We start from the raw sequence: 26,212 nt of genomic DNA on the forward strand, positions 1-26,212 counted from the left end.
TCGCTCTATAAGACGCACCAGATCATAAGACGCACCTAGTTTTTGGAGGAGGAAAAAAAGAAAAAAAATATTCTGAATCTCAGAAGCCAGAACAGCAAGAGAGATTGCTGTGCAGCGAAAGCAGCGATCCCTCTTGCTGTTCTGGCTTCTGGGATAGCAGCGCAGCCTGCATTCACTCCATAAGACGCACAAACATTTTCCCTTACTTTTTAGGAGGGAAAAAGTGAGTCTTATAGAGCAAAAAATGCGGTAGATGTGTGTTTGAAGATGGGAGGCTGCACGGGAATTGCATTAAACATTCATCATGATTTTAACTGTATTTCCATTGCTGCTTTTAATATACAGTCATACCTCGGGATAAATACGCTTCAGGATAAGTATTTTCGGGTTGCGCTCTGTGGTGGAGCACGTTACTTCCAGGTTTCACCGCTTGCGCATGCACAGACGGTCAAAATGACGTCACGCGCATGCACGGAAGTGGCGAAACGCGACCTGTGCAGACGCGCAGTTGTGTCTTACGTTCTGTTCGGGATGTGAACGGGCCCATTCGCATCCCGAGGTACCACTGTATATATTCCTAAAATAAAGCACAATATATGCAATCCTCTGGGACAGCTCAGTCAATAGAGCACGAGACTCTTAATCTCAGGGTTGTGGGTTCGAGCCCCACGTTGGGCAAAAGATTCCTGCATTGCAGGGGTTGGACCACATGACCCTCGTGGCTCCATCAACTCTACAATTCTGTGATATAGGAGAAAAATAAGAAGCAATTAAAATAGAATTAGAAACTTGACAGCATCTAGCACCGTGCGTTACGGTTGCTACAACAAGCAGAAAGATCAGTCAGTGGTCTGCCAAGACGCTAAGTCGTTTTCAAGTAGGGGAAAAAGAGTTTGGGAACTGCTGACTTTTGATCCATAGCTGCCTTTCACAATTAACTCGGAAGTTGCCGTTCTACAGACACACACCAAAGCTCCATCAAAGCATTTTATCCTTTTGTTGTTGTTATTGTTCTGTTAGGAGGCAATGACATCAAGATCAGCATAACAAACGAGCATGCCGAGTCCACTGTAAGTGTAATGTCTGGCAAGAAGAGTCAGACCTCCATGTATGAACAACTGCGGGATATTGCGATCGATAACATCTGCAGGTATGAACTGGGCTTTAGACATCGATTTGTCTTCCAGACATGGTCAGAAAGCAGATTCTGTTGTGAAGAGTGGCTGGGGAAACCCAGCCAGATGGGCAGGGTATAAATAATAAATTGTTGTTGTTGTTAATTACCGTATTTTTCGCTCTATAACACGCACCAGACCATAACACGCACATAGTTTTAAGAGGAGGAAAACAAGAAAAAAAATATTCTAAACAAAATAGTGGATATATGATTTTTGTGGTTCATGCTGTGGCCACAGACATGTGATCTGACAGTGAGTTTGGAGTAGCCCAATGCAAAAATCCTGAGGATCCATGTGGATCCATGCTTTGTAACCATGGAGGAGGGAAGGAAGGGGAACCATGGATCCTCTGCTCACGACTGCAGCAGATCTCCCCCCCACCCCACCCGCAGGCATTCGCTCCATAACACGCATAGACATTTCCCCTTACTTTCTAGGAGGAAAAAAGTGAGTGTTATGGTGCAAAAAATACGGTAATTAATAAATAATAATAAGTGAAGTATAGATTTTGAGAGAGTTATTTGGGCCTGCTAATTTGCGGGGAGGGCACCAGACTTTGGTGTTGAATGGGGTCCACTTTTCTGTTTTATTACACCCCAAATACATTCTGGCTTATGTTCACCGCTTCTTGCAGGTGTCTGAAAGCTGGCCTGACGATAGACTCGGTAATTGTTGAAGCCTTCTTAGCTAGTTTGTCAAACCGCCTGTACATCTCGCAGGAGAGTGACAAGTAAGTTGTTTGCTTGCAATTTGGCTACTCCTTTCCCCTACTATTGCCTTAAAAGGTGCAGAAATTTCTTACACATGCGCCTGTGTCTTTGTAAAGCCTGATGAACTGAACCTAGCACATCTTACGAGCTTCTGCAAGAGATCTGCAACTTGTGCACGTCAGGCGTAATAACTTCATCGTTAGGCATTTATTTTTTTCTCCCTTAATTTGCCTCTTTAGATCACCAGTAGGGGGAGGAGACATGCATTTCTTACAGTGATGCAAACACATTTTTTATTGGTCTGTTTTAGGGAGGCCCATCTGATTCCAGACCACACAATACGTGCATTGGGGCACATTGCAGTAGCCCTGAGGGACACGCCAAAGGTGATGGAGCCGATTCTTCAGATCCTGCAGCAGAAGTTCTGCCAGCCGCCTTCTCCTCTCGATGTGCTCATCATTGACCAACTGGGATGCTTAGTTATCACTGGAAATGTAAGAAGATACGAACTGGCTGGGGAGCTGTCAATGGCAGCTGATGCATGGATGCTTCTGGGTAGCCTGTTGGTTGAGCATTCATCCCGATTTATTTGCAAGGAGACTGGACGACGTTGGCTATTTAAGGAGCATTCATTCACATTTGTGGGGAGATTAGATGATGTTGCATCAAAACCAGTGTTACCCCACCCTCTCCAGTGCATTTTTTGGGGGAAGTGAGTTTGCTGTTCAAGAGCGCCAGATCCACTATAATTGCACAACCTGAATTTGCTAGTGGGTGATTGAATCACACCCGAAAATTGCAAAAGCGTGACAGCGCCTGTAGTCTGTTACCCTGGGGGTGCAATGTCCTTTGCTCACAAAACCCTTTTTTATAAATGCTGCAGTTGCATTTATTTTGTGTGCTTTGTCTGGGTAGGTCCTTTCTGAACATGATCTCTCTTCTCACCCACCAGAGATATTGTAAAAGGGAGCCATATACAACTAACTCCTAGTCAGTGTAGATCAATTAAAATTAACAGACCTAAGATAGTTAGGTTCATTAATTTCAATGGGACTTTTCGGATTAGGACTATGTTTTTATGTAGCTTTTGGTTTTATGTCCCATTTTGTATTTATCTTTTTGTAAACCACTTGTGAATCCTCTTACAATCAAGAGGTGCCTAAATTTTATGAAATCAATTCATTAATTATTGTAAATTGTGTTTTACTTACTTACTGCAAGCCACCCAGAGAACATTTTATGTTATGGGGTAGCATAAAAAAGTAAAGGTAAAGGTAAAGGGACCCCTTACCATTAGGTCCAGTCGTGGCCGACTCTGGGGTTGCGGCACTCATCTTGCTTTATTGGCCAAGGGAGCCGGCGTACAGCTTCCGGGTCTTGTGGCCAGCATGACTAAGCCGCTTCTGGTGAACCAGAGCAGCGCACGGAAACGCCGTTTACATTCCCGCCGGAGTGGTACCTATTTATCTACTTGCACTTTGATGTGCTTTTGAACTGCTAGGTTGGCAGGAACAATGACCGAGCAAAGGGAGCTCACCCCATCGCGGGGATTCAAACTGCCGACCTTCTGATCGGCAAGTCCTAGGCTCTGTGGTTTAACCCACAGCGCCACCCACGTCCCTCTGTGGGGCAGCATACAAATGCCAAAAAGGATAAAAATTAGAATGGGAGTTGTAAGCTGTCTCCCTACCCTGTTTTGGCAGGTTGGGCCCATTGGGTACTGGGTGAGGCCTTCTGAACCTTGATTGTACACACATGGGCATGTGATGGGTGGCAACGGGTGATAGGAACCTGGGTATCGGTGCCAGGGGTAGTCTACAGAAGGACAGATAACGGGTCAGGAGAAAGAAGCTAGGTGATCCAAGGAAAAGCCTGTATTATTTTGTAATCCTTGCAGAGAATTAGTGGTGCTTATAGGGACGCGGGTGGCGCTGTGGGTTAAACCACAGAGCCTAGGACTTGCCGATCAGAAGGTTGGCGGTTCAAATCCCCGCGACAGGGTGAGCTCCCTTTGCTCCGTCCCTGCTCCTGCTAGCCTAGCAGTTCAAAAGCATGTCAAAGTGCAAGTAGATAAATAGGTACCGCTCTGGCGGGAAGGTAAACGGCGTTTCCGTGCGCTGCTCTGGTTCGCCAGAAGCGGCTTAGTCATGCTGGCCACATGACCCGGAAGCTGTACGCTGGCTCCCTCGCCCAATAAAGCGAGATGAGCACCACAACCCCAGAGTCGGTCACGACTGGACCTAATGGTCAGGGGTCCCTTTACCCTTTAGTGGTGCTTATTCCTTCCCCTACACACCAATTTCCCCTTTCAATCCCCCTGCCCCTGCAACAGTTTTAAGTGGTTCAGTCCCACAGCTAAGCTGCCGAAGTAGAAGTGAGCCTAGCTTTGGGGGGCAGGGGGCGGAGCAGCACTTGTAGGGAGAAGCAATGAACTCGCGAGCTTTCCCTGCAAGTACGTTCACCTCTTATTCCCACCGTCTTGACGGACACATGGTTGAGCTCTCATGTTTGCTAATGCAATGTCTAGTACTCCCCAAAGTCTTTGGAACGCTGGCTGTTCAGGACATGAATAGCTCCAGCCGCAGCAGGAGACTTGCTCCAATGGGAGTCCTTTGTCTCTAGGAGCAGACCTGATGGCCTGTATACCCCAAGTCCCTTCTCTCTGTGAAGAGCAATGAGGGATTAAAGAGGCCATACTCTGGCCCACAACCTTGTGCTCCTTCTGAGTGCTCTCTGTGTGTTTTGATACAGTATTCAAAATTAATTAGTTGTGCCAAAGTGCCTTTCTGTTTGTAAAGGTTTTGGGTTTTTGTTGTTGTAGGTTCTGTACTTGGTGCTAATTTTATCTTTTTATTTCCATTCAGCAATATATTTACCAGGAGGTATGGAATCTGTTTCAGCAGATCAGTGTTAAAGCTAGCTCAATTGTATACTCTGCAACAAAAGACTACAAGGATCATGGATATAGGTAATCTTTATTATGCTTGCTGGCTCATTGGAATTTTTTTTTTTTTTAAGGAAAGCATTATTGTCTCATTAAAGTCTGTGGATTCCTCCCAAAGGCATTGGTGTTTAATTTTCCTATCAAGCATCGGACACGTCTATTAGTCCTACTCAGAGGAGACCACTGAGATTAATGGATGTGACTGAGATTGATTAATTTTAACGGTTCCACACCAAGTATAACTTAGTCGGATGCAACTTTTATGTGGTAAAGCAGGTTTATCCAATATGGTGTCTTAGATGTTGTTGCGTGGCGATACCCACCCCCTCCCACAGATGGAATAAATAACGACACCAGACACAAGAATTTAGGTTGTTGGGCGAAAAATGGCCACAGCTTTATTGATTACAGGTAAGAGCGGTATTGGCCTTAGGCATTGGCCCTAACAGTCTATCCGGTCTAACCGGGGAGGGTTAAGCACCAACAGGGGGAGCCCCCCAGATGTACATCCGTAGACGCTCCCCAAGGGGTTACCGCTCGGGAGCGCGCTTTAGGCCCTAGCCTCTGTAGGTTTCGGACGAGGCGACGCCCCCCGGAGTCCTTTAACGAACTACCCTCCAAGCATTGGGGGGAGGTGATGGCGATCCTCCCCCCCCGCCCTCATTTGCATAACAATACCCCGGCCAATGCCTAACCGCCAAAACCAAAGAGTTGTGACGTTTTTTGCTACGAGGTAGGCGAAAAAACCAAGTGGCTTCAAAATTCAGCCAATTAGCCAAATGGAAAAACTCCTAGCAGGCCCCTTGCGGCGACCAGCCGAAGCCCATAGCAAAATCAGAATGCCTACCTAAAAGGGTAGGTGGGTGGGAAACCGTGGCTGCTGCCGAGGAGGAAAAGGGGGCGAGCCAGGGCTGCCCTGACCTTAAGTGCCCCCAGGTAGCCCCGCCCCTAGTGCCAGCCCATTGGCTGGTGCTACCAGATATGAATATTGATGGGCTCCCTGAGTCCCGCGGGGCTGCGTGCGCCCGCAACCCCCCCCCCCGTAGTTCGGGAGTGGATTTGGACTACAACTCCCATTAGCCTCTGCCAGCATGGTCCGTAGCCAGGGATCATGGGAATTGTAGACCAGAAGCATCTGGAGGGCATTATGTTGGCTAACCTTGCGGCAAGGCATCAGATTCTAGCTGATCTGTGAATACACAGTATTCTTATGGTTCATTCTTACAACATTCTTGTTTGTTTATTATTATTTACTTATGAATCCAAATTTATTATAGCCTGTCCTTCCTGCCAAAGGACCAAGGGCAACAAATGCAAAAAGCTAAAACAGTACAATTAAAAATAACATCTAAAACATTAGAGCATCTGGCTCAGCGCTTTCCTTGTGCTCTGTCTCTTTTCACTTCTGCTGTGGATGAAAATGGGAACTACAGTGGTACCTCAGGTTAAGTACTTAATTCGTTCCGGAGGTCCGTTCTTAACCTGAAACTGTTCTTAACCTGAAGCACCACCTTAGCTAATGGGGCCTCCTGCTGCCGCCGTGCTGCTGGAGCACGATTTCTGTTCTCATCCTGAAGCAAAGTTTTTAACCTGAAGCACTATTTTCTGGGTTAGCGGAGTCTGTAACCTGAAGCGTATGTAACCTGAAGCGTATGTAACCCGAGGTACCGCTGTATTTAAACAAAGGGCTGATTCTCTTACTGATTCTGCCGTTTTCCGTCACCCCCCTTCCCACCAGGCACTGTTCCTTAGCTGTTATTAATGCCCTCGCTAACATAGCTGCAAACATCCAAGATGAACACCTTGTGGATGAATTGCTGATGAACTTGCTGGAACTGTTCGTACAACTCGGGCTCGAAGGGAAGAGAGCCAGTGAGAGGGCCAGTGAAAAAGGCCCGGCGCTAAAGGTAGGATGTGAAGTGAAGCTTCTTGCAGCCATTCAGAATAAAAGCTATTAGCTCTAAACGCAGTCAGAATTGGCCATACAGTACTGGGCTGACTTGGTATAGGCTGTTTTGTGTGCTCTTAAGTGGGACAGAGCTGTCTCATTAACCATAGGCATGCTATTTTACTGGGTCAAGCCATTTTGTTTGCTTTAGAAGCTAAAGCAGCTTAAACAGATCTTACTACCAGTAACAAATTTCATTACAAGGGGAAATGAGATCTGATTGAGCAGCCAGCGGCTTCCTTGAATGCCCATGTGCCAGTCTCTACTCATGACCTTGCAGTTGCTTTTCTATCATTGTTACGGGAATTTCTGTTTTTCCCCTCAGCTTTTCTGACATCTCTTCCCTTCTCCCCCTTCTTTCTTTCTTTTTTTTTCTTAGGCATCTAGCAGTGCAGGGAACCTGGGAGTTCTGATTCCTGTTATTGCTGTGGTGAGTGTTTTAAACCCAGGTCATTTACTTTTTGGAGCAGGGCACCGTGCTTGGAAGCTGGATATTTTGGGAAAATCTGAACGGGGAAATATGTAAAACAATGATTGACTCTCCTCCCCCCACCCCTTGCTAAAAGTACAAGACAGTGATCATCTGTTTATTAACATGATTTCATTGAAACTTGTGAAACTGTTTAGTATAGTTCTCTCTGGTGAACTGAAAAAATATAAAGTTTTTTTTTGTGTGTGTATGCGCTGGCTCACCAATGCCAGAATATCTGTGTTATCAATAGGTGTGTTTTTTAAATTTTCACTGTTAATAATATAATTGTTCCCATCCATACTTTCTGCATTTCCTTTCCTTCTAAAGTCATTGTTTAGCATTCCTCCCCCGTTTGTGTGTATATACAGTCATACCTTGGTTTTCAAACAGCTTAGTTCTTGGAGGTTTTGGCTCCCGAATGTCGCAAACCTGGAAGTGAGTTTTCCGGTTTGTGAACTTTCTTTGGAACCCGAACGTCCGACGTGGCTTCTGCAGCTTCCGATTGGCTGCAGGAGCTTCCTGCAGCCAATCAGAAGCCACACCTTGGTTTTCGAACATTTTGGAAGTCAAATGGACTTCCGGAATGGATTCCATTCGACTTCCAAGGTACAATTGTATGTGTGTGTGTGTGTGTGTGTGTGTGTGTGTGTGTACAGTGGTGCCCCACAAGACGAATGCCTTGCAAGACGGAAAACTCGCTAGATGAAAGAGTTTTCCGTTTTGGAGGTGCTTCGCAAAACGAATTTCCTATGGGCTTGCTTCGCAAGACGACAATGTCTTGCGAGTTCCTGCTGTTCTTTTTTCCTTCCCCCCTTTTTCTAAGCCACTAAGCCGCTTATCAGCTGATCCGATTAGCAGATAAGCCGCTAAAAGCCGCTAATAGCGCTAATAGCACTAATCCGCTAATCCGTCAATGGGCTTGCTTCGCAAGACGAAAAAACCGCTAGATGAAGAGAATCACAGAATGGATTCTTTTCGTCTTGCGAGGCACCACTGTATATATACTCATACATCTGATGTAGTGTATTACAGTCCACAAAAGCTTATGCTATAATGGGTTTGTTAGTCTTTAAGATGGGCGGGGAAGCTGTGGTTCTCTAGTTCTTGCTGGGCTACACCTCCCATAATTCTTGACCACTCACCTTTGACCCAATTTAAGTTTCCACAAAACCTAGTTGGTTTAGAATCATTCCCTCTATTTCCGAAGTTGAGGCGGTGAGCGTTACTGCCTAGGTTGCCAAAAGGGAGCCACCTATTTGATTTGATTTCATATTTGTATTCCACTTTTCCAACAGCAATGTTGAGCTCAAAATGGCTCACAATAATAGCAATAGCATTAAAGATGGGTGAACGTTCTTATCGATATGATCACGTAGGGGGAGGTATCAGCAACCTTGGGGAGTACAAATAAACCCCACACCTTTAGGAGGAAAGAAAAATATCTGAGGGGAGAACATTCCGAAAAGCAGCCCAGTGAGGAGTGAGAATTCTCAGTGGGTGTGGAATGCTTCCTGGTTCTTGGGGAGAAAATTGGGACAGGTGTGTGGAATGGGGTGGTTGGTATTCTGTGTGCAGAGACAAATACTGGATGCAAGCCTTTTTTATACAAAGGAAGAAGCATGCAGTTCTGCAAAAATAAAAGCCCTGTCTAGCTCCGTATTTGTTCCTGTATGAGAGAGAACTTTTTATTCAGCCTGGTTTATAGACAGCGAGAATTCTGAAAAGCAGTAATTTCTCTATCTACAAGCCAAGACCAATTCCTCCTCAGGAAAAAAAAAATGTTGTTTACACTAAAGACTTCAAAATATATACTTCAAGGCCATTATGGTGTTTGATCTGAGACCCCCTAATCTGCATTTTTTCAACCATTAAGCTCTCTGTAAATACCGTTATGAGCCCTAACAGAAGTTAATGGTTACATTGAGGGCCTGTAAACCAAATATTTAGTTTTCTTGCACAATTTGTGGTGATCAAGAGTTCCCAGCTCCTATTGCAAGGGCTTTTCTGCTTAGCCTTTTTTAAAAGGTAGCTAGCTAGGAATTGATCTGTTTCTGGAAAGGGGGCGGGGGGTGCTCTTCAGAATGGCCGCTTGACACGCAACATCGTATATTCCTGACATGGGGAACCAGGGGCCCTCTACATGTTGCAGAACCACAACTCATTTCCTCCTTGGCCGTAACATCTGGAGGACCACAGCTTCCCCGTTCTTGATACAGCGGTACCTCATGTTACATATGCTTCAGGTTACAGACTCTGCTAACCCAGAAATAGTGCTTCAGGTTAAGAACTTTGCTTCAGGATGAGAACAGAAATTGTGCTCTGGCGGCGCGGCGGCAGCAGGAGGCCCCATTAGCTAAAGTGGTGCTTCAGGTTAAGAACAGTTTCAGCTTAAGTACGACCTCCGGAACGAATTAAATACTTAACCCGAGGTACCACTGTACATGCTAAAACCCAACTCAGGCACTGAGGGATGATTGTTGTAGGGCCAGTGAGAAATAAGACAGGATGGTATCTGCATTCTTGGGAGGAATGCTTGATTTTCAGAGTGAGGGTGGGGACGACCCAAAGCAGCTCAGTGATGACAGAGTGGCTGCAAAATCCAGTGTGTCTGGAGCAGTGGGTGAAGCATAGGAGATTGGAATAGAGTGCCCTATAAGATGGCAGGGCTTGTGGCCTGGAACACAGAATTCAAGCGCTCTGTGTTGCACCATTTTGTCGCAGGTCTTCTTGCTTTCCCAGCAGGGAGATGATTTATGCAAAAGGGAACGGGGAAGCATGTACAGTCATACCTCGGGTTAAGTACGCTTCGAGTTGAGCGCGTTCGAGTTGCGCTCCTTGGCAACCCAGAAGTAATGGAGTGCGTTACTTCCGGGTTTCACTGCTTGCGCATGCACAGACGCTCAAAATTACGTCACGCACATGCGCAGAAGTGGCGAAAAGCGACGTGTGCATGCGCAGACGAGCTGCTGCTAGCTACGTTTACCTCTACATGCGAATGGGGCTCCAGAACGGATCCCGTTCGTATCTAGAGGTACCACTGTAGTCTTCTTCTGACGAACGTATGAACTCATCTCTTGATGCAGGAATGTGTTTGGGAGCTGATTAGCACATGCAACAAAATAGAAACTAATTTACACAGATCTTTGTGTGCAGTTGGTACACATTCTCCCCCACCCTCAAATACAGAAATTACTTCAACATTTCATGTATTAAATGCTTTTTTGAAATTGTATTTATTAAATATTTCCTCGGATTACAGTGAAATCTTTTTTGAAATGAGTACAGTCATACCTCGGAAGTCAAACGGAATCCGTTCTGGAAGTCCGTTCGACTTCCAAAACATTTGGAAACCAAGGCGCGGCTTCCGATTGGCTGCAGGAAACTCCTGCAGCCAATCAGAAGCCATGGAAGCCAGATTGGACATTCGGGTTCCAAAGAACGTTTGCAAACTGGAACACTCACTTCTGGGTTTGCGTCGTTCGGGAGCCAAAACATGAGCCACAACGTGTTCGACTTCTGAGGTGTGACTGTACTTGCTTATAGGGCTTTCAGCTGTTTCCAGGATGGGTTTCCTCCGCCCGTCCTCTTTCTTGCTGGTACCTCCCCAAATTGCTGCCCCAAACTGAGCCCTTTAGAATGTGGTTTTTGTGGCTGCAGCTGGAGAATAGAACCAGTGGAAAGTGGGGTCTCCCCTTGAGCCTAGGGCTCTTTTGGACTCAAATCAGAGTTTGTAGCCATCCAGAACTTCTGTATAAATCCTGCCTTTGGAGGAAGAATCGTTCTAGGTGGTGCTTTGGGTTGCTGCAATAGTGTTGAAAATTTCCATGTACCATCTTTGCTTTGAATAAAGACAGGCATATCGAAAAGCAGGCAAGAAAAGAAAATAATAACTTGTGCACACACAAACATAGCTTGTAGAGCATCTAAACCTCAGTGGTTTCAGTGGGGCAGATTAAAGCACATGTTTAACTTGAAATGTGTGGGGCAATGTGCTTATATTTAAATGGCTGGTGCTTGAATTTTCTTGTACAAAAGTCACCTTACACTGGTGGCAAAGGAAATAAAACTGCATGCAGCATCCAAATTCAGGATTTCAGCACAACCTTTTATTAAATATGAAATAACTTTCTAATTATGTTGATACTCTCGGAGATAATGGAAACTTTTTTATATCAAGCCTTCTCATAACTCCAGGGTACACTTCTTTAAAAAACAATATAGGAACAATCTCTGCATGTGTACATGATTGCTTGTACTTTAGTTGGGACCTCTCTGGGTTGCATAAATGTCAGTACAACAACTATGCTGTTCAAAGTGCAGATTTGTTCTTGCTTCAGACAGGTAGCGGAGTTACAGAGTGAAAGTAAGTGTTTGTGTTCTTGCAAAACGATACTGTTTGCCCTATATGGATTCCTCAAATAATGCAGTGAGTTCATGCTCTTTTTTTCCAGCCCTAAACTGACTTTAATAGGAGAGGAGTATTAGTAGTAGAACACTAATGATGGCTTGCAGAAGGCCCCATGTTAAATCCCTGCCATAGCCACTTCAAAAGCGTTTTGAGCAGCAGTTCCTTCTCTGTTTGAGAACTTAGGGGAGGCCTGGGAAAGCTTTGGCCCTCCAAAAGCTGCTGAACTACAACTCCCATCAGCCTCAGTAAGCATGGTCAATTTCCAGGGTTTATGGGAGTTGTAGTTCAGGAAGATATGGACAGACAGAGGTTCCCCATGGCTGTTTTAGGGAAGATAATACTAGTTAAGAGTAGGTAATTCTAGGCTAGATGAACCAACTGGGTTTAAGGCAGCTTCCTGTGTTCATCTGGATGCGACTATTTTACTCCCCCCCCCCCCCCATTATTGCTACATTTAATTTTGTAATATTTTGTTCAGGGTTACCACCTCTCAGTCTTGGATCCCAACATCTGTAAGTGTAAGACTTTTTCTTCTCTTTACGCTGTTAGGCCTTCCCGATGGTATATGGACAGCTTCTACTCTCTGCATTTTCATCATTCAAACTGATGAGGAATCATGTTTCCCCCTAGATCTTTGCGTATTCTCTTTCCTCACCCACAAAGAATTCATGTAGCATCCATCTGTTTCACCAAGTTTTAAATGAAACCCAGTTCAATATTCCTGATGAGTATTTTGTATTGCTCTTGTCAAACATCAATGGTTCTTTTATAATTAAAGTTTAAAATCTCTTTGGCCAACTGGGAAGAACATAGACAGCATCCCTTTTTAGTAACTGAAAAGCTGTTGCTCAGTGGAGCCACTTTTTATTCACCCTTCAGGCGGCATGAAAATGTTCTCCAAAATGCAAAGAGCTCTGACCTCCAGGTAGCTTGGGATGAAACAGAACAGGGTGTTTTTAGTACTTTGCAGCAATATTTTCCCTTACAGATTGTAATTAAACAATATATCGCTGTGGTTTCGATTTGGTAGCCTTGCATTTTTACACGCAATAGCACTTACGACTAACACAGACACTAAATTGGCATATAAAAATGGTTCTATTTAAGACGCATTAAGGTTGCCTAGATGTACCTATCTCGAAAGCTCGCCTCTTCTTTTACAACTTGTTTGGGTTGACGACTCGGCCCATGAAAAGCAAGCAGTTGGTGCGGTGCTCATAGATGAGAAAGATAAAAGGGCGGTCAATAATGAAGCGAATTTGAGCTGAAAGGGGCATGAAGGCTACTGTGGTCACAGATGCTGCCTCCGTGCCTTCTTCATTCACTGTAATTGTCCCCTGGTGATTGAACTGTAAAAAAAGAAGGGGGAAATTATGGAGCACAAGCATGCAGAAGAAGACCAAACACCATGTCTTGGATACCTCAATTGTACAAAGGCCTGGCCAAGCCACAACCATCTATATAACCTTCAGCTCAGTCATTGCTGTGGCTTCCATGTCTTCTGCTTTGGGGATGTTATTGAGTTGTCCCCTTTCTCAGCCAACACCTGCAGGGTTCTAAAAACTTAGCAGGCGGTAAGCTTGGCCTGCTGCAAAACAATGGGTCATAATTCAAGCAGTCTTGGGCACCATCATGGTTAGAAACTGATGAATTGGAATGATTGCAGATGGTTCGGGAGCCAGGGCTCCTGAGATGGTCGTCTACAGTCAGATAACCAAGAGCCCAACAAGTTGCCTTAAACATGGTCTGATTTGGACTTATGCCTTTAATGGAATGGAGAATTCTGATCCTCCAGATTTTGGACTCCTATCAGCCCTGGCCATCCTGGCTGATGGTCAGGGATGCTGGGAGTGATAGTCGAACAACATCCGGAGGGCTGCAGCTTTGTTAGATCAGATTTATTGTCTGTTATCCAATATTCTCTGCTGACCGGTCTTTCCAGGATCTGTTTTCCATCACCGGTTTGCTAGGCTCACCTGCTTCCTAAAGGTCAAGGCATGAGTTGCCATTCAAGTACTTTCCTGCCTTCTGCCTCAGCTTATTGGTACCACATTTCTTATGAAGGGGTGCTCTGGAATCTTGTTGGGTGGGTAAAATTGGATTTCCTTTGTGTTAGGGAGACTCTGGACTGCTGGGTGCCAAAGATGTGAATATAAGGGGAAGCACCCAGCCAAAATCTGAGTCTCTCTTCTGCCGGGTACTTAAGGGGCAGCTATTCATGTATCTGCCCACTGACATACAAAGTCAGGGTTGTCTGGATGTCTCATGTTTTGGAAGGTTTGTTTGTTTGTTGGCTATGCACTTGGACAATGACTTCATTTAGACTCAGGGAACACCTGCAACAAAATTGGTCATTAATACTTTATCTACTCTGTGTTGTATCCAGCTAGCCTTTGCTCTGATGAATGGGCCCAAGTTAGCCATGCCCATTCATTTCAATAGGTCTACCCTGAGCGTGACTAATGGTGTATACAACCACAAATATTTTGGAAAGCTGTTTGCTCTCTTTACATTTGAACGCCTCTTAAGATGCCCTAACCACATTTTGCATGATGGTTTCTGAAATGAAGGAGCAGGTTTTCATCCATGTTTGGGTGTAGTTGAATGCCATTTTGAATCAAGATGGCAGACTGAACCTTTTAGAACTGCACTTTTTCTGGTTTCTTGAGAATTAATAATAGTAATAATAATAAAATTTTATTTATATCCCACTGTCCCCAGCCGAAGCCGGGCTCAGAGCGGCTAACAACAGTAAAATGATACAACATTCTAAAATCATTTCATTATAAAATCAGTTCAAATCAGATTAATGGCAACCATTGGGCTAGAGTTCTGTGAGGAATGCCAGAGGAGGGGGTCAGGCTGTGCCCTGACCAAAGGCCTGGTGGAACAGCTCCGTCTTGCAGGCCCTGCAGAAATATGTCCCGCAGGGCCCTAGTCTCTTGTGACAGAGGGTTCCACCAGATTAGAGCCACAGCCGTAAAAGCCTTGCTCTGGTTGAGGCCACTCTAACCTCCTTGAGGCCCGGGACCTCCAAGATGTTTTGGTTTGAAGACCGTAAGGTCCTCCGTGGAACATACCAGGAGAGGCGGTCCTGTAGGCAACACTGGGCCCAAGTTTGCATAAAAGGGAAGATGCAAGTGAGAGGAGCCAAACAATTTCTCTTTACCTGCATAAATAACTTTTCCTCTGGGCTCACTCTGAAGCAATAGAGCGAAGAGAGAGGTACTGACGGGGAGGATGGTTTTGCTCCAATGTGCTTTATTTTGTCTGTTATGCAATGCCATCCTTGAGAGGATGATCAGGTTGTGCCAAAGCTAGTTACCTTCTCAATGTTGATTCTCTCTTCCGATATCCCAGAATAGTTGCCATTTTGGGAGAACAGCTCATTTACTCCCAGTTTTTTCAGATACTCAATCAAGTCATAGCTCTTCTCCAGCTTAAATTTAGGTAGCATTATTTCTCTTGTTCTAGGGAGAACAAAACAACATCACAGGCTTTAATTGACTCAAGTCAAGGGTGCAGAACAGTTCTTAATCCATGTTATGCAGTGTTGGAGCCTCTTGTCATACCCAATTCAATTTATACTCTAGCACGCCTGCCTTGCACAGTGTGACTAGTTCTTTGGTATACATTAGTCTCCTCTTTTAGTAACATCCCCTTTGGAGCTGTAGCATTGAGTCTGTTGGCTAGGTGGACCCCATTTGAGATCATATTCCACTTGAGTTTAGTTGTGCTATGTCAGGCTTCCTCAACCTCAGCCCTCCAGATGTTTTGAGACTACAATTCCCATCATCCCTGACCACTGGTCCTTCTAGATAGGGATCATGGGAGTTGTAGGCCAAAAACATCTGGAGGGCAGAGGTTGACGAAGCCTGTGCTAAGTTGTTCAGCTAAGCTAGATCTACTTGTTGTATCCAGTGTTCAACTTACTAAGAGTAGACCCACTGAAATTAAAATACCTAGTTAGCCATGTCCATTATTTTCAATGGGCCTACTCTGCATAAGTTGAACATTGGATACAACCCAGTTACAGCAGTTTGGCTACAACAGCGTGGGACGGTTTGATTCAGTGATGTGCACCAAATATCACATAGGCTATTCATATCATGCAGCGAAAGGTCATTAGGAAAGAAACAAAACCCTGAGTAAAGGAAGTACCTGTTAGTCATGCTCTCCTGCCACTTCTCTACCAGCTGAGGAGTCAGTTGCTTCTCTAGTGTCCTCATGCTCGATGGCTTATAGGGCAGTACAATCAACATGCTGATGTTGCCCACGTACGGCAACTGGAGCACCCCGCAATCTAGCTCGTGGTCTACAGTGGCCAGGAAATTGGCCTTCGTCTGCATCATGGAAACTTTCACAGTCTCTTTCTCGTTCAAGCGGAATGTGTGTTTGCGTGTCATTTCCACAGGAAACTTATTTTCCCAGGTTCCTGTCAACACAGAAGAAAACTTAATACATAAAATGTAGCTTGGGAAGGAAAAGAGTTACGATTTGGCATAGTTTCAGGTATTTCTGAATATAAAAATATAAGCCAAAAGCAGTATTTCATACAGCTTTGACACTTCCAAGGAAGGCGGCTATGCATTTTGAGAGGTGGCACACTTTTTCTAATTAACATGTTTAATGGAGACTTCAACACATGGAGGACAATTGAAGCAGGGATTATTATGTCCCGCCCGCAGGCTCAGAGACAGTACAAGTTTCTGGAGAGCGACAACTGGTAAGCCATAGTTTGTTTTACTGTGATGTGTGAACAAGACCTAAATGCCCATCCTGTCCAGCGTTCTGATCACCACTGTGACCAAATACCTCTAGGAATCCCACAAGCAAGACCTGAAGGCCTCGTTCACACATCACAGTGAGCCCAAACTATGGTTAACCAGGACTGCACTGCTTCATCCCTGGTCCTTCAGCACAGCATGGCATGATAGGCTTGGCTTAGAACGTTGTCCAAAACCTGAATTGTACCTAAGGTCTCTCTACTCCTTAACCATGATCTGTAGCTAAGGTTCCAGTTACAGATAGGTAGCCGTGTTGGTCTGCCATAGTCAAAATAAAAAAAATCCTTCCAGTAGCACCTTAAAGACCAACTAACTTAGTTGGTCTTTAAGGTGCTACTGGAAGGAATTTTTTTATTTTGACTGTAGCTAAGGATTGATCTTAACCACAATCTAGGTTTAGATGACACACTGAGTCAAACTGACTCTTGACAAAAGGGGTGTGGACTCCTTACTGGGAGCAGGCATGTTTGTCTATTTGGCTCACAAGATCTGGTCCAGCAGGGCTTTTAAGATATCGTTCTGACAAATTGATATGTTTATTAGCTCCTCCTTTTTTAAAAGAACAGCCAGCTCCTTTGCTTTAAGCACTTGGTATCAAATGTATTGGGACATGGGTGGCGCTGTGGGTTAAACCACAGAGCCTAGGACTTGCCAATCAGAAGGTCAGCGGTTCGAATCCCCATAACGGGGTGAGCTCCCGTTGCTCAGTCCCTGCTCTTGCCAACCTAGCAGTTTGAAAGCACGTCAAAGTGCAAGTAGATAAATAGGTACTGCTCTGGCGGGAAGGTAAACGTTGTTTCCGTGAGCTGCTCTGGTTCACCAGAAGCGGCTTAGTCATGCTGGCCACATGACCCGGAAGCTGCACGCCGGCTCCCTCAGCCAATAAAGCAAGATGAGCGCCGCAACCCCAGAGTCGGCCACGACTGGACCTAATGGTTAGGGGTCCCTTTACCTTTTATCAAATGTATTCTGGAGGATACCACTCATAGTTGCTCATGATCCATGAATGCAGCTGAATGAGTAAATAGCACACACTGCTGGCTATATCAAAGGTGGAGTCATAAGCAGCTAATTTCCAGAGAGGGTAACTGTGTTAGTTTGCTGCAGCAAAAGCAGCTAAGTATATTTTGGCACCTTGAAGAAGAAGAAAACTATTATGGCATAAGCTTTTGTGGACTGCGTCATCAGATATATGAAGTGTAATCCTCAGTATATATGCATGTGGGGACGATTGGGGGGGGGGGATGTTAAAAGTTGGAATTAAATGGAAATGAAATACAAAAAGTAAAGTATGTGGCAGTTCATTTAGCGCTTGGAATGTGTGCCAGAATCAGAGCAGTGAAACAGCAGCTGTATTTGGTCTTTTTAACCTTATGTAACCTTTGATTGTTTATGTCCTTGATATGTTTTAAGAGATGATTTCTGTAAAGCTGGCTGAAATGCTGTGTTTAATATCGACAGTTGCCTGTTTTTTAAAAACAAGAAGATTGCAGTTTGTAAAGCCAAGGCTGATCACTTGCCTAGTCGCTCTTTTTTATGTACCGTATTTTTCGCTCTATAAGACGCACTTTTTCCCTCCTAAAAAGTAAGGTGTGTGCATCTTATGGAACGAATGCAGGCTGCGCAGCTATCCCAGAAGCTAGAACAGCAAGAGGGATCGCTGCGCAGTGCTCCCTCTTGCTGTTTTAGCTTCTGGGATTCAGAATATTTTTCTTCTTCTTTTCCTCCTCCAAAAACTAGGTGCGTCTTATGGTCTGGTGCGTCTTATAGAACGAAAAATACAGTAGTTGCTAGGATTCTGTTTGGTAATCTCTTAGTTTATGCATTTGTACTTGGGTGAAATCGCCATCGCTTCGTTTTGTTTCTTTACCTTTAAAGTACAAGCAGTTGAGGACCATCATGATGGTGGTTGGGGGTACATTCACCAGAGCTTCCTTTATCAATCCTTTGGTGAGCTTCAGAATACGTTGGTTGGCTTTCGAGATGAAAGTTGGATCTGAAAAGTCGGCCAATTGAGCCTCAGCAAAATAGTGCCTCTTCATGTTGTTTTTGAATTCACTGAGGACAGGGAATTGTTTCTGGATATAAAGGTCATTGACTGACCTGAGCGTGTAGCCAAAATTCCTCCTGAAGAGCCGGTGAGTGAGTTTCTGGAAAAGGTTGTGAATGGTCGTAATGTCATATTTGGAGCTGGCATTGACAAACTCGGTGAAGCCAAGGGAATCCAACACTTCCTCCTTCGTCTGACCTTTCAGTCCCAATGAAATCATAGCCATGGCTGTGGAAATTCCAACTGGAGCCAAAAGGATGTTCTCTGAGGAGTTGGCTTTGTCCTTCAGACTCCGGTAAAGGTTGAAGGCAAAGTTTGCGTTGAGGATATTGAGGCGCTGGATTCTGGTTTTCCCTTGGAAAAGTTTAAGAATATTCCCTTGCTTGAACTCAGAGGTGATATCTGGATCAATTATGTCAACATCGTCGTAATCTTCCCTGAACAAAGTTTCAAAGTCAAGATAGTCTTCCTCTTCCTCACCTTCAGTGCTCAAGTCGTTGGTCACTGTATTCTCCTGGTGAAACTCGGGTGAGAGATTGGCCACACTAAGAGTCCCATTGTTGTGGAGCCCACGAGGACTGAGGGACTGAATGCCGAGTTGTTCAAAATGCTCTTGCAAACCTTTGATTCCACACAATGCAAGTGTTACTGTGAGGGAGAGGAAAGCTGAACGCAGCAGTAGCTTCATCTTCACAACCGAGACACTGGAAGGTTCAAAACATCACAGTTAGACACTCTGGAACTAGAAAGCTTTTAGGAAGCTTGCTTGGGAATCGGTTTCCCTTTGCGGAGGCTGTGATTGCACAGTGGGAGGAACCTAGGAACCTAGAAAGGTGGCTTATGCCAGACCACACTGTTTGTCCATCAAGCCCAGTCTTAGGGATGAGGGAAGAAAATTCTATTCAGTTTGTATTTAAAGGCAAACCCAGCAAATCCTCACTTTTCAAAGCAATGTGCAAACCAAAAAACAGTCATCCTCCAAAATTCGCACTCCTTTATATTTTGCACTGCAATTCTCCAGCCAAGTAATGAGTTCACAATTGCATATACTAGGGTAAAGTGTGAAAATTGTATACAAAGATGCATTCTGTCAGCGGAAATTGCTTGCAAATAATTTGTGTGTGAGCCAAAACTGCACACAAAAACGTGTTTGTTAGGAGAAGATTGCACTAAAATGCTGATGAAATTTCATTAGGAAAGCAAACTCATGAATTGGTGTGAAAATGTGAAGGGCTGAATTTAATTTCGTAAAAATGAGGAACTTGGAGGACAGAAGTTGACATTGTTTATCCGTCCCTAAGCCCAGTTTTGTGTGTCCTCCTCCGACCTGCAGTAGTTCTTTGGCAGATGTATTTCTTAACATGAGATTGATGGGATATGCCGGGGTCAGGAGCCTAGATTTTGATGGGGGTGGGTGGGGGAGATTCTGCCAGTGTAGCTAACCTTGCTGGTTCAGTGAGAGCTCAGGGAACAATGGGTGCCAGTCGGGCCGAATTGTATATATTGAACTAATGAGCCAATGACTTGACTGCAGGCATCCAGTTGATTTGAAATAGAGCTAAGATATCAACATGAAGCCCTTCAGCACCTTGTAATTACAGGCATATTTTACTGAAATGGGGTGATGCACAGATGCATCTGCATATTAGCTTTCATTCTTATTTTTTTTTAAAAAAAGGCCAGAAATTCAGCATTCACATCTTCAAGGCTCAGTAAGGGCTAATTACTTTGCATCTGCTGAATGAGCAAAAACAAATAACGGATGCTTTTTATAAATTGGAAATGGGGTTTGTTTCCCAGAATATAACACTGTGCACACAGTTAAGCAAACAGCTGATTCAACGCCCAGGAAAACATGAAGAGGCACCAATCTCATCGGACGGGAGGGAGACCTGAGCCGGTGGGGGCAGGTGGGGACAATGAAAGGGAACGTCAAACACCTAGTGAGGCCGTGGATTAAAAGTCACTAGTGCAAGCTGTAATTCATCTTAAAAAAAAATACTGCAGAAATCTCTTAACTTTTCCAAAAGGTGAACCTTCCAAGACACAGACTCTAATCAGTAGAAAGGTTGCAAAGATGCTTCTATCAGAAGTGACCCATATCTATCGCCTTGGGTCAAAGTTCCCATAAAGGACTGGCAGGTGGTCCATTTCAGTTAGTATCTTAGGAGAGTGCACAGTACCCATAATCCCTTGTGTGCATCTGACTTGAGGCAGGAACGTACATTGGCCATTCACAACACACACAAAAACCAGGTGGAAGAAGGCCACACCTTCCCAAGCAACTATGCATAGAGATCTGGAGTTCTGTAACAGAACCTACAGAGTGCAGTTGTAAAGTTTTCCATTTAACGCAGGCATAGCTATTTCATCCTAGCAGCCTTGTACCTGAGATTGCTTGGGAATGCTAAGAAACCCAAACATCAGGGCAGTTTGAAAGGTTAAGACTGCCATCTGGATTCAAAATGTTGTAGTCCAGGGGTCAGCAAACTTTTTCAACAGGGGGCCGGTCCACTGTCCCTCAGACCTTGTGGGGGGCAGGGCTTTTTTTTTGGGGGGGAGAAATGAACGAATTCCTATGCCCCACAAATAACCCAGAAATGCATTTTAAATAAAAGCACACATTCTACTCATGTAAAAACATGCTGATTCCAGGACTTGTCTGCGGGTCAGATTTAGAAGCTGATTGGCCTTAGTTTGCCAACCCATGTTCTAGCCCCGGCACGTCCAACAGGTAGATCGTGATCTACTGGACGTCTGAGGTAGATCACTGGTAGATCACTGGCTCAACATTTTTGCCCTGCACCCCCCCAAATGGGGTTTTCCTCCTCCCCCCAAAAAGCTGGAAAACTTTGACCTGAACCCCGCAAAACAGGGCTTTCCTTCCTAGAAAAAGCTCAACAACTTTGGTAGATTGCAGTCCCTTGGGAGTTGGCCACCCCTGTTCTAGCCAAACAGATGAAAAGCTGCCCCTTGGATCTCAGGAGCTGTTGTGCAAAACTTTGTTATATCTTAAGAGATGTCCAAATTCAGAGTGAGCAAACAACTTTCTGTAATACAGATATGCTTGTAGCCAGTGGTAGTCCTATTGAAATGAATGGATGTGGTAGACCTATTGAAATGAATGGATGTGGCTAACTTGGGTCCATTGATTTCAGTGGGTCTACTCGAGGAAAGGTTATCTGGATACAACACGAAGTAGATAAAGTATTCAATGACCAATTTTGTTGAAAGTGTTCAATGTGTTTAAATAACGGGATTTGTAATAAGTAAATGTAATGAAGTTAAAATGAATTAGACCTGCCTTGCATGCATATGCCGTATTTGCTTGAATGTAATGCACACCTTTTTTGGCCAAATCACGTTACGAAAATTAGGGTGCACATTGGATTTGATGGCGTGTTTACATCCGACAGCAAATACCTTTTTGGTTTCAAGGCTTTGAAAATTAAGGTGCACATTAGATTTGATGGAATTCAAGTAAATACGGTATATGGAAAGGTTTTATATATATATATATATATATATATATATATATAATAGATGAGGAATTGGTGTTGGCTCTTAGAAGGAAGGGCGAGAAGTGTAGATACTCCAGAGAAATTTGTATATGTATGCAAAACTCCCTCTTCCTACATGTTTGTACACACATATACCACACACAGAGAGAAACAAACAATGGTGTTGGGAATTGTAATTGAATGGTACAATCTGCTAGCGGTTTCTTGGGCTGCAAACACCTCTCACCACATTACCTTTTTTGGGGGGTGGCATTTCGGGGGGTGTAGGATGTTGTCACTGGGAGGAGAGCTGGTAAGCCTTTGCATTTGCGCAGAACCAGTCGTTATTTTCTCTGGATCTGCATTTGTTGAGGATTTTTCCTCTCCGCTTTAACAATAAATTGAAAGCAGAGCCCAACCTCTAACAACCAGCTATTACATGAATGAATTTCAGGATACTTTTAAGACCCAGAAGAACAAATATTATGATGTCCTTTCACTGCAGACCCATTCAACCCCTGTACTAGAGAAGGGCAACAGCTTTTATAGCACAATCCTATGCATGCTTACTCAGAAGTAAGTCCCATTGTGTCCACTGGAGCTTATTTCTCAGTAAGTGTGTTTAGCTGTAAGTTTTTGAATGCTTGCTTTATCCTCTGTTGCAGCAGCGTTGCCATTAATAAAGTTGCAGGTATTTTCTGGTCTTTTCAAGCTATGCCTCTTTTGGGGGTTCATGCATTGTTCTGCCTCACTCCTTTAGTCCAGAAATAACTTTTTTAGAGTTAATTAATCTCCAAAAGAGAGAAATACTTCTTACCTCCTCTGTCGCCAAACAGTATGATCTGAAGAGCAACTCAAAGAGGACGAAAATGTTTGACTGTGAACTTTGGTGTATGGGTATGCGCTAAAGTAAATAGGCTGTAAATCAATCACTTCTAAGTTTATCTTGTCAGCTAAAATCCCTCTAGTTCATTTGCTGCCTCTGCTGATTGATCTTCTGATCTTTTGTAGTCCATTGGCTTCTGCTGGAGTTACAGGCCATTTCATTTTCTTTGGCTGTAATGAGTCATTTTCAATGGTTCCATTATGAGGCCCACCAGAGATGATTCATAAGACCAGGAACCAGCATAATGTTCAGCGTAGCTTTGGAATGACATTTCCACATTCACGTCGCTCCAGAATGCACTTTGTCCCAATGACGATGGATCATTTTACATTGATCTCCTTCATGGCAAGTTGAATAAATGAAAATTAGAGGTGACGTGCAATACCATTTCTTTTCTTATGCAGGGAGAAAGTTGAATCAGGGGAATGCAGTTTTGAGCAAAAAAACCTGCTGGAGGGATTATGATCAACAGTCTCTCCCCACCCCTTTCACTTCCCCTGCTCAAATTTTCAGCCACACAAGGCTTCTTTTGAGTTTTAAAAACACATAGAACAATTGTGGGATAGAGCCTAAAACTGGTCACTTGGTTGTGATAAAAATGGTTAAGAGAATGTAAGCTTGTTAGCCAAGTGTCCCTTGCTTTCCTAAATTTTGTAGGCGTTTTTGATTGATGCCTAACATAGTTGAGCTGTCTCTGATTGCTCCTTCTAACTTATGAACTACATTTTAAATTCCATAATCACCTTTAACATTTCAGAATTGATAGTGTTCAAACATGGAGGATGCAAGCCCTGGACTCTGAGAGATGTCATGTTGAAATAGTTAACTGTTGCCGGCTTTCTCTGTAGCATCTACAGTGGACGCTCGAGTTGCGAACGTGATCCATGCGGGAGGCACGTTCGCAACCCACAGTGTTCGCAACCCACAGCGCCATGTCTGTGCACACACGGGTTGCACTTCTGCCCATGCACAGAGCGTGATTTAGCGCATGCACATGCGCCGAAACCCGGAAGTAACCTGTTCCGGTATTTCTGGGTTCAGCACGGTGCGCAGCCCGAAATCGTGCAACCCAAAGTGTCTGTAATCCAAGGTATGATTGTATAGTTAATCTGTTTTGGGAACGTAGGAAGCTGCCTTATATTGAGTCAGACCATTGGTGCATCAACTCAGTATTGTATACCTTGATTGGCTGGTCATCTCCAGGATTTCAGGCAGGGCTGTCTCCCAGCCCTATCTTGAGATACCAGGCAGAAATTGAACATCATCATATCATATCACATCATATCATATCATATCATATCATATCATATCATATCTGTAATGTGTATGGGTTGCTCGTGCGTAAGTTGCCGCCTCTCCAGGCTTTGTTGCCTTGCTAAACCTTTCAGTCTGGGCAGCCCTTCACTTCGTGGCTGCCTCAGTCGCTAGCAGTATCCGTCAGTGGGCATTTCTTAAATCTTTTCCAACATAAAAGTTGTTTGACACCCAGTCTCCTCCTACTCTCTCTGCGCGGAAATCTTCTGCGCAGGGTGGGCGTGGGTAGCGGAGGACCCGTGCTCTCCCCGCTGGTGTCCGGTGAAGAGTCCTGGAGCCCTCTCGCCGATTCCCCCATCAGCCCCTCTATATCCCTGGTGTTGCGCTGATTTGCTTCCCCATCTGCGGAGCTGCCTCTCTCCCTGCTGGGCCCTTCTCTAGCATCATTTGAGAGCCTTCCCTCCGCCTCTAGCTCCGATGTCAGTTCCCTGACAATATATCATATCATATCATATCATATCATATCATATCATATCATATCATTATTTGTACCTTCTGACTGGGTTTCCTCAGCCACTCTGGGTAGAATGCGACCCTCTGAAGGCAAAGCAGATGCTCTACAGCTAAGCTATAGCCCTTCCACAATAACATTGAGTATGTCTTGCAATGTATGTGCTTACGGCCCTTGAGAGTCTTTGCTATAATTAATGTACTCTAAAATTGGAAACCTCTCATTTTGTTCTCTCAACAATTCTGCTGGGCAAGGGCGGTCCACCAGATGATGTTGAACTCCATCTCACCTCAACAGGACCCCTCCCTCCTGATCAGGGATATTGGGAGTTGTAGCCCCCACTACATCTGACGGCTCAGTGGCTCCCCATCTTTTCTGTAGAGTCGCTGCTTCTTGTTGTTAATATTGTTAACATGAGTCATGACAGAGATAGTACTCTTAATCCAGTGGCTCACAATAGTTGATGGACTAATGTTGATTAGTATGATCTGCATTTGATTAGGTTGATGTTTAGGTGAGAAATCCAAGATCAGAAGTACCAGAATATCTACATGCATATCATTGCATTTATGTTATTATAACGTATTTTCCCTTCCATTTACTCTGCTAGCTTACAAGACGCTTGCCGCCCATCAAGGAAGCTAAGCCCAGGTTACAGAAGCTCTTCCGCGACTTCTGGCTGTATTCGGTGCTTATGGGATTTGCCGTGGAAGGCTCAGGTACTCCAGAGATTCCTTTTTATTTGGACAACCGTTTCTCAACGGAGAGGCAGGAAAATATTGAAAATATGCCAAATAGCTGCCTGTTGCCACATTTAAAATTTTTCATTTACTAGTGACTTCACTGCTGAAGAATTATGCTAATTTGTTGTAGCAGCAGCAGCAGCAGCAGCAGCAAGAAATATCATAGCTGTACTGTCCTGTTGTGGTTGTGACAAGAAACCCATAAATGGGGATAGACTGAGCGGTCTAATTCTATACCATTCACTGGCACTCAGTTTTAAGTCCATTGGGTTCTGTCCTGCTAAGTTCTACCCATCACACCTGAACCGGCAAACTCTCTGTGTTTTTGTTTTTGTTTTTGCCTGCCCTCTAAAACCAGAGTCATAATCCAGCTGTCGCTCATGGTTTGGGGGTCAAATGGTGTGGCTTGTGACAAAAAGGAGGAAATCTGATTGGATGAAGGGAGGAAGGAGCATATGAGCCCAAGGCTCAGTCAATTAACATCAAATTGCGACTGCATGCAAACCAAGCTTTAATCTTTTTGAAAGGGTTTCTGATATCCAAATGTAAAAAGCCTAGTGTGACTCAAACTAATTTTTGTTACTTTTACCTTTATAAAAGTTCTTCCCCCAATGACAGCATCCTGGTTGATCATGGTTCTGGTCTTAATGCCCAGAGATGATGATGATGATGATGATGATAATGATACCGTATTTTTCACCCTATAGGACGCACTTTTTCCCCTCCAAAAATGAAGGGGAAATGTGTGTGCGTCCTATGGGGTGAATGCAGGCTTTCGCTGAAGCCTGGAGAGCGAGAGGGGTCGGTGCGCACCGACCCCT

The 26,212-nt window shown here is 44.4% G+C and overlaps 2 protein-coding genes across 2 annotated transcripts in view; one reads left to right on the forward strand and one right to left on the reverse strand.

Annotated features, from left to right (window-relative positions):
• PI4KA (phosphatidylinositol 4-kinase alpha) overlaps positions 1-26,212 on the forward strand; it is a 107,042-nt gene that overhangs the window by 30,144 nt on the left and 50,686 nt on the right. Inside the window, exons 14-20 of the mRNA XM_082202973.1 lie at positions 1,021-1,150; positions 1,813-1,908; positions 2,199-2,382; positions 4,753-4,856; positions 6,571-6,739; positions 7,160-7,210; positions 25,259-25,367. Coding sequence (XP_082059099.1) covers positions 1,021-1,150; positions 1,813-1,908; positions 2,199-2,382; positions 4,753-4,856; positions 6,571-6,739; positions 7,160-7,210; positions 25,259-25,367 — 843 coding nt within the window. The remainder of the gene's footprint in view (positions 1-1,020; positions 1,151-1,812; positions 1,909-2,198; positions 2,383-4,752; positions 4,857-6,570; positions 6,740-7,159; positions 7,211-25,258; positions 25,368-26,212) is intronic.
• SERPIND1 (serpin family D member 1) lies at positions 12,740-22,850 on the reverse strand. The gene is made up of 5 exons (XM_082203308.1): positions 22,815-22,850; positions 18,318-19,201; positions 15,822-16,095; positions 14,986-15,130; positions 12,740-13,009 (listed from the first exon to the last, which is right to left on the reverse strand). Exons 2-5 carry the CDS (start codon positions 19,183-19,185, stop codon positions 12,818-12,820), a joined length of 1,479 nt encoding a protein of 492 aa, XP_082059434.1. The 5' UTR covers positions 19,186-19,201; positions 22,815-22,850; the 3' UTR covers positions 12,740-12,817.

This window comes from Podarcis vaucheri (genome assembly GCF_965113315.1).
Source record: "Podarcis vaucheri genome assembly, chromosome: 16".
Lineage (NCBI taxonomy): Eukaryota > Metazoa > Chordata > Lepidosauria > Squamata > Lacertidae > Podarcis > Podarcis vaucheri.

What these genes read in the sequence shown, in the direction of transcription:
- SERPIND1 (XM_082203308.1), bottom strand. Translation starts at nt 19,185, where the DNA reads ATGAAGCTACTGCTGCGTTCAGCTTTCCTCTCCCTCACAGTAACACTT. An exon ending in CAACTGCTTGTACTTTAAAG is followed by an intron (nt 16,096 to 18,317) that starts GTAAAGAAACAA and finishes CTGTGTTGACAG; the next exon opens with GAACCTGGGAAAATAAGTTT. An exon ending in CAGGAGAGCATGACTAACAG is followed by an intron (nt 15,131 to 15,821) that starts GTACTTCCTTTA and finishes TGTTCTCCCTAG; the next exon opens with AACAAGAGAAATAATGCTAC.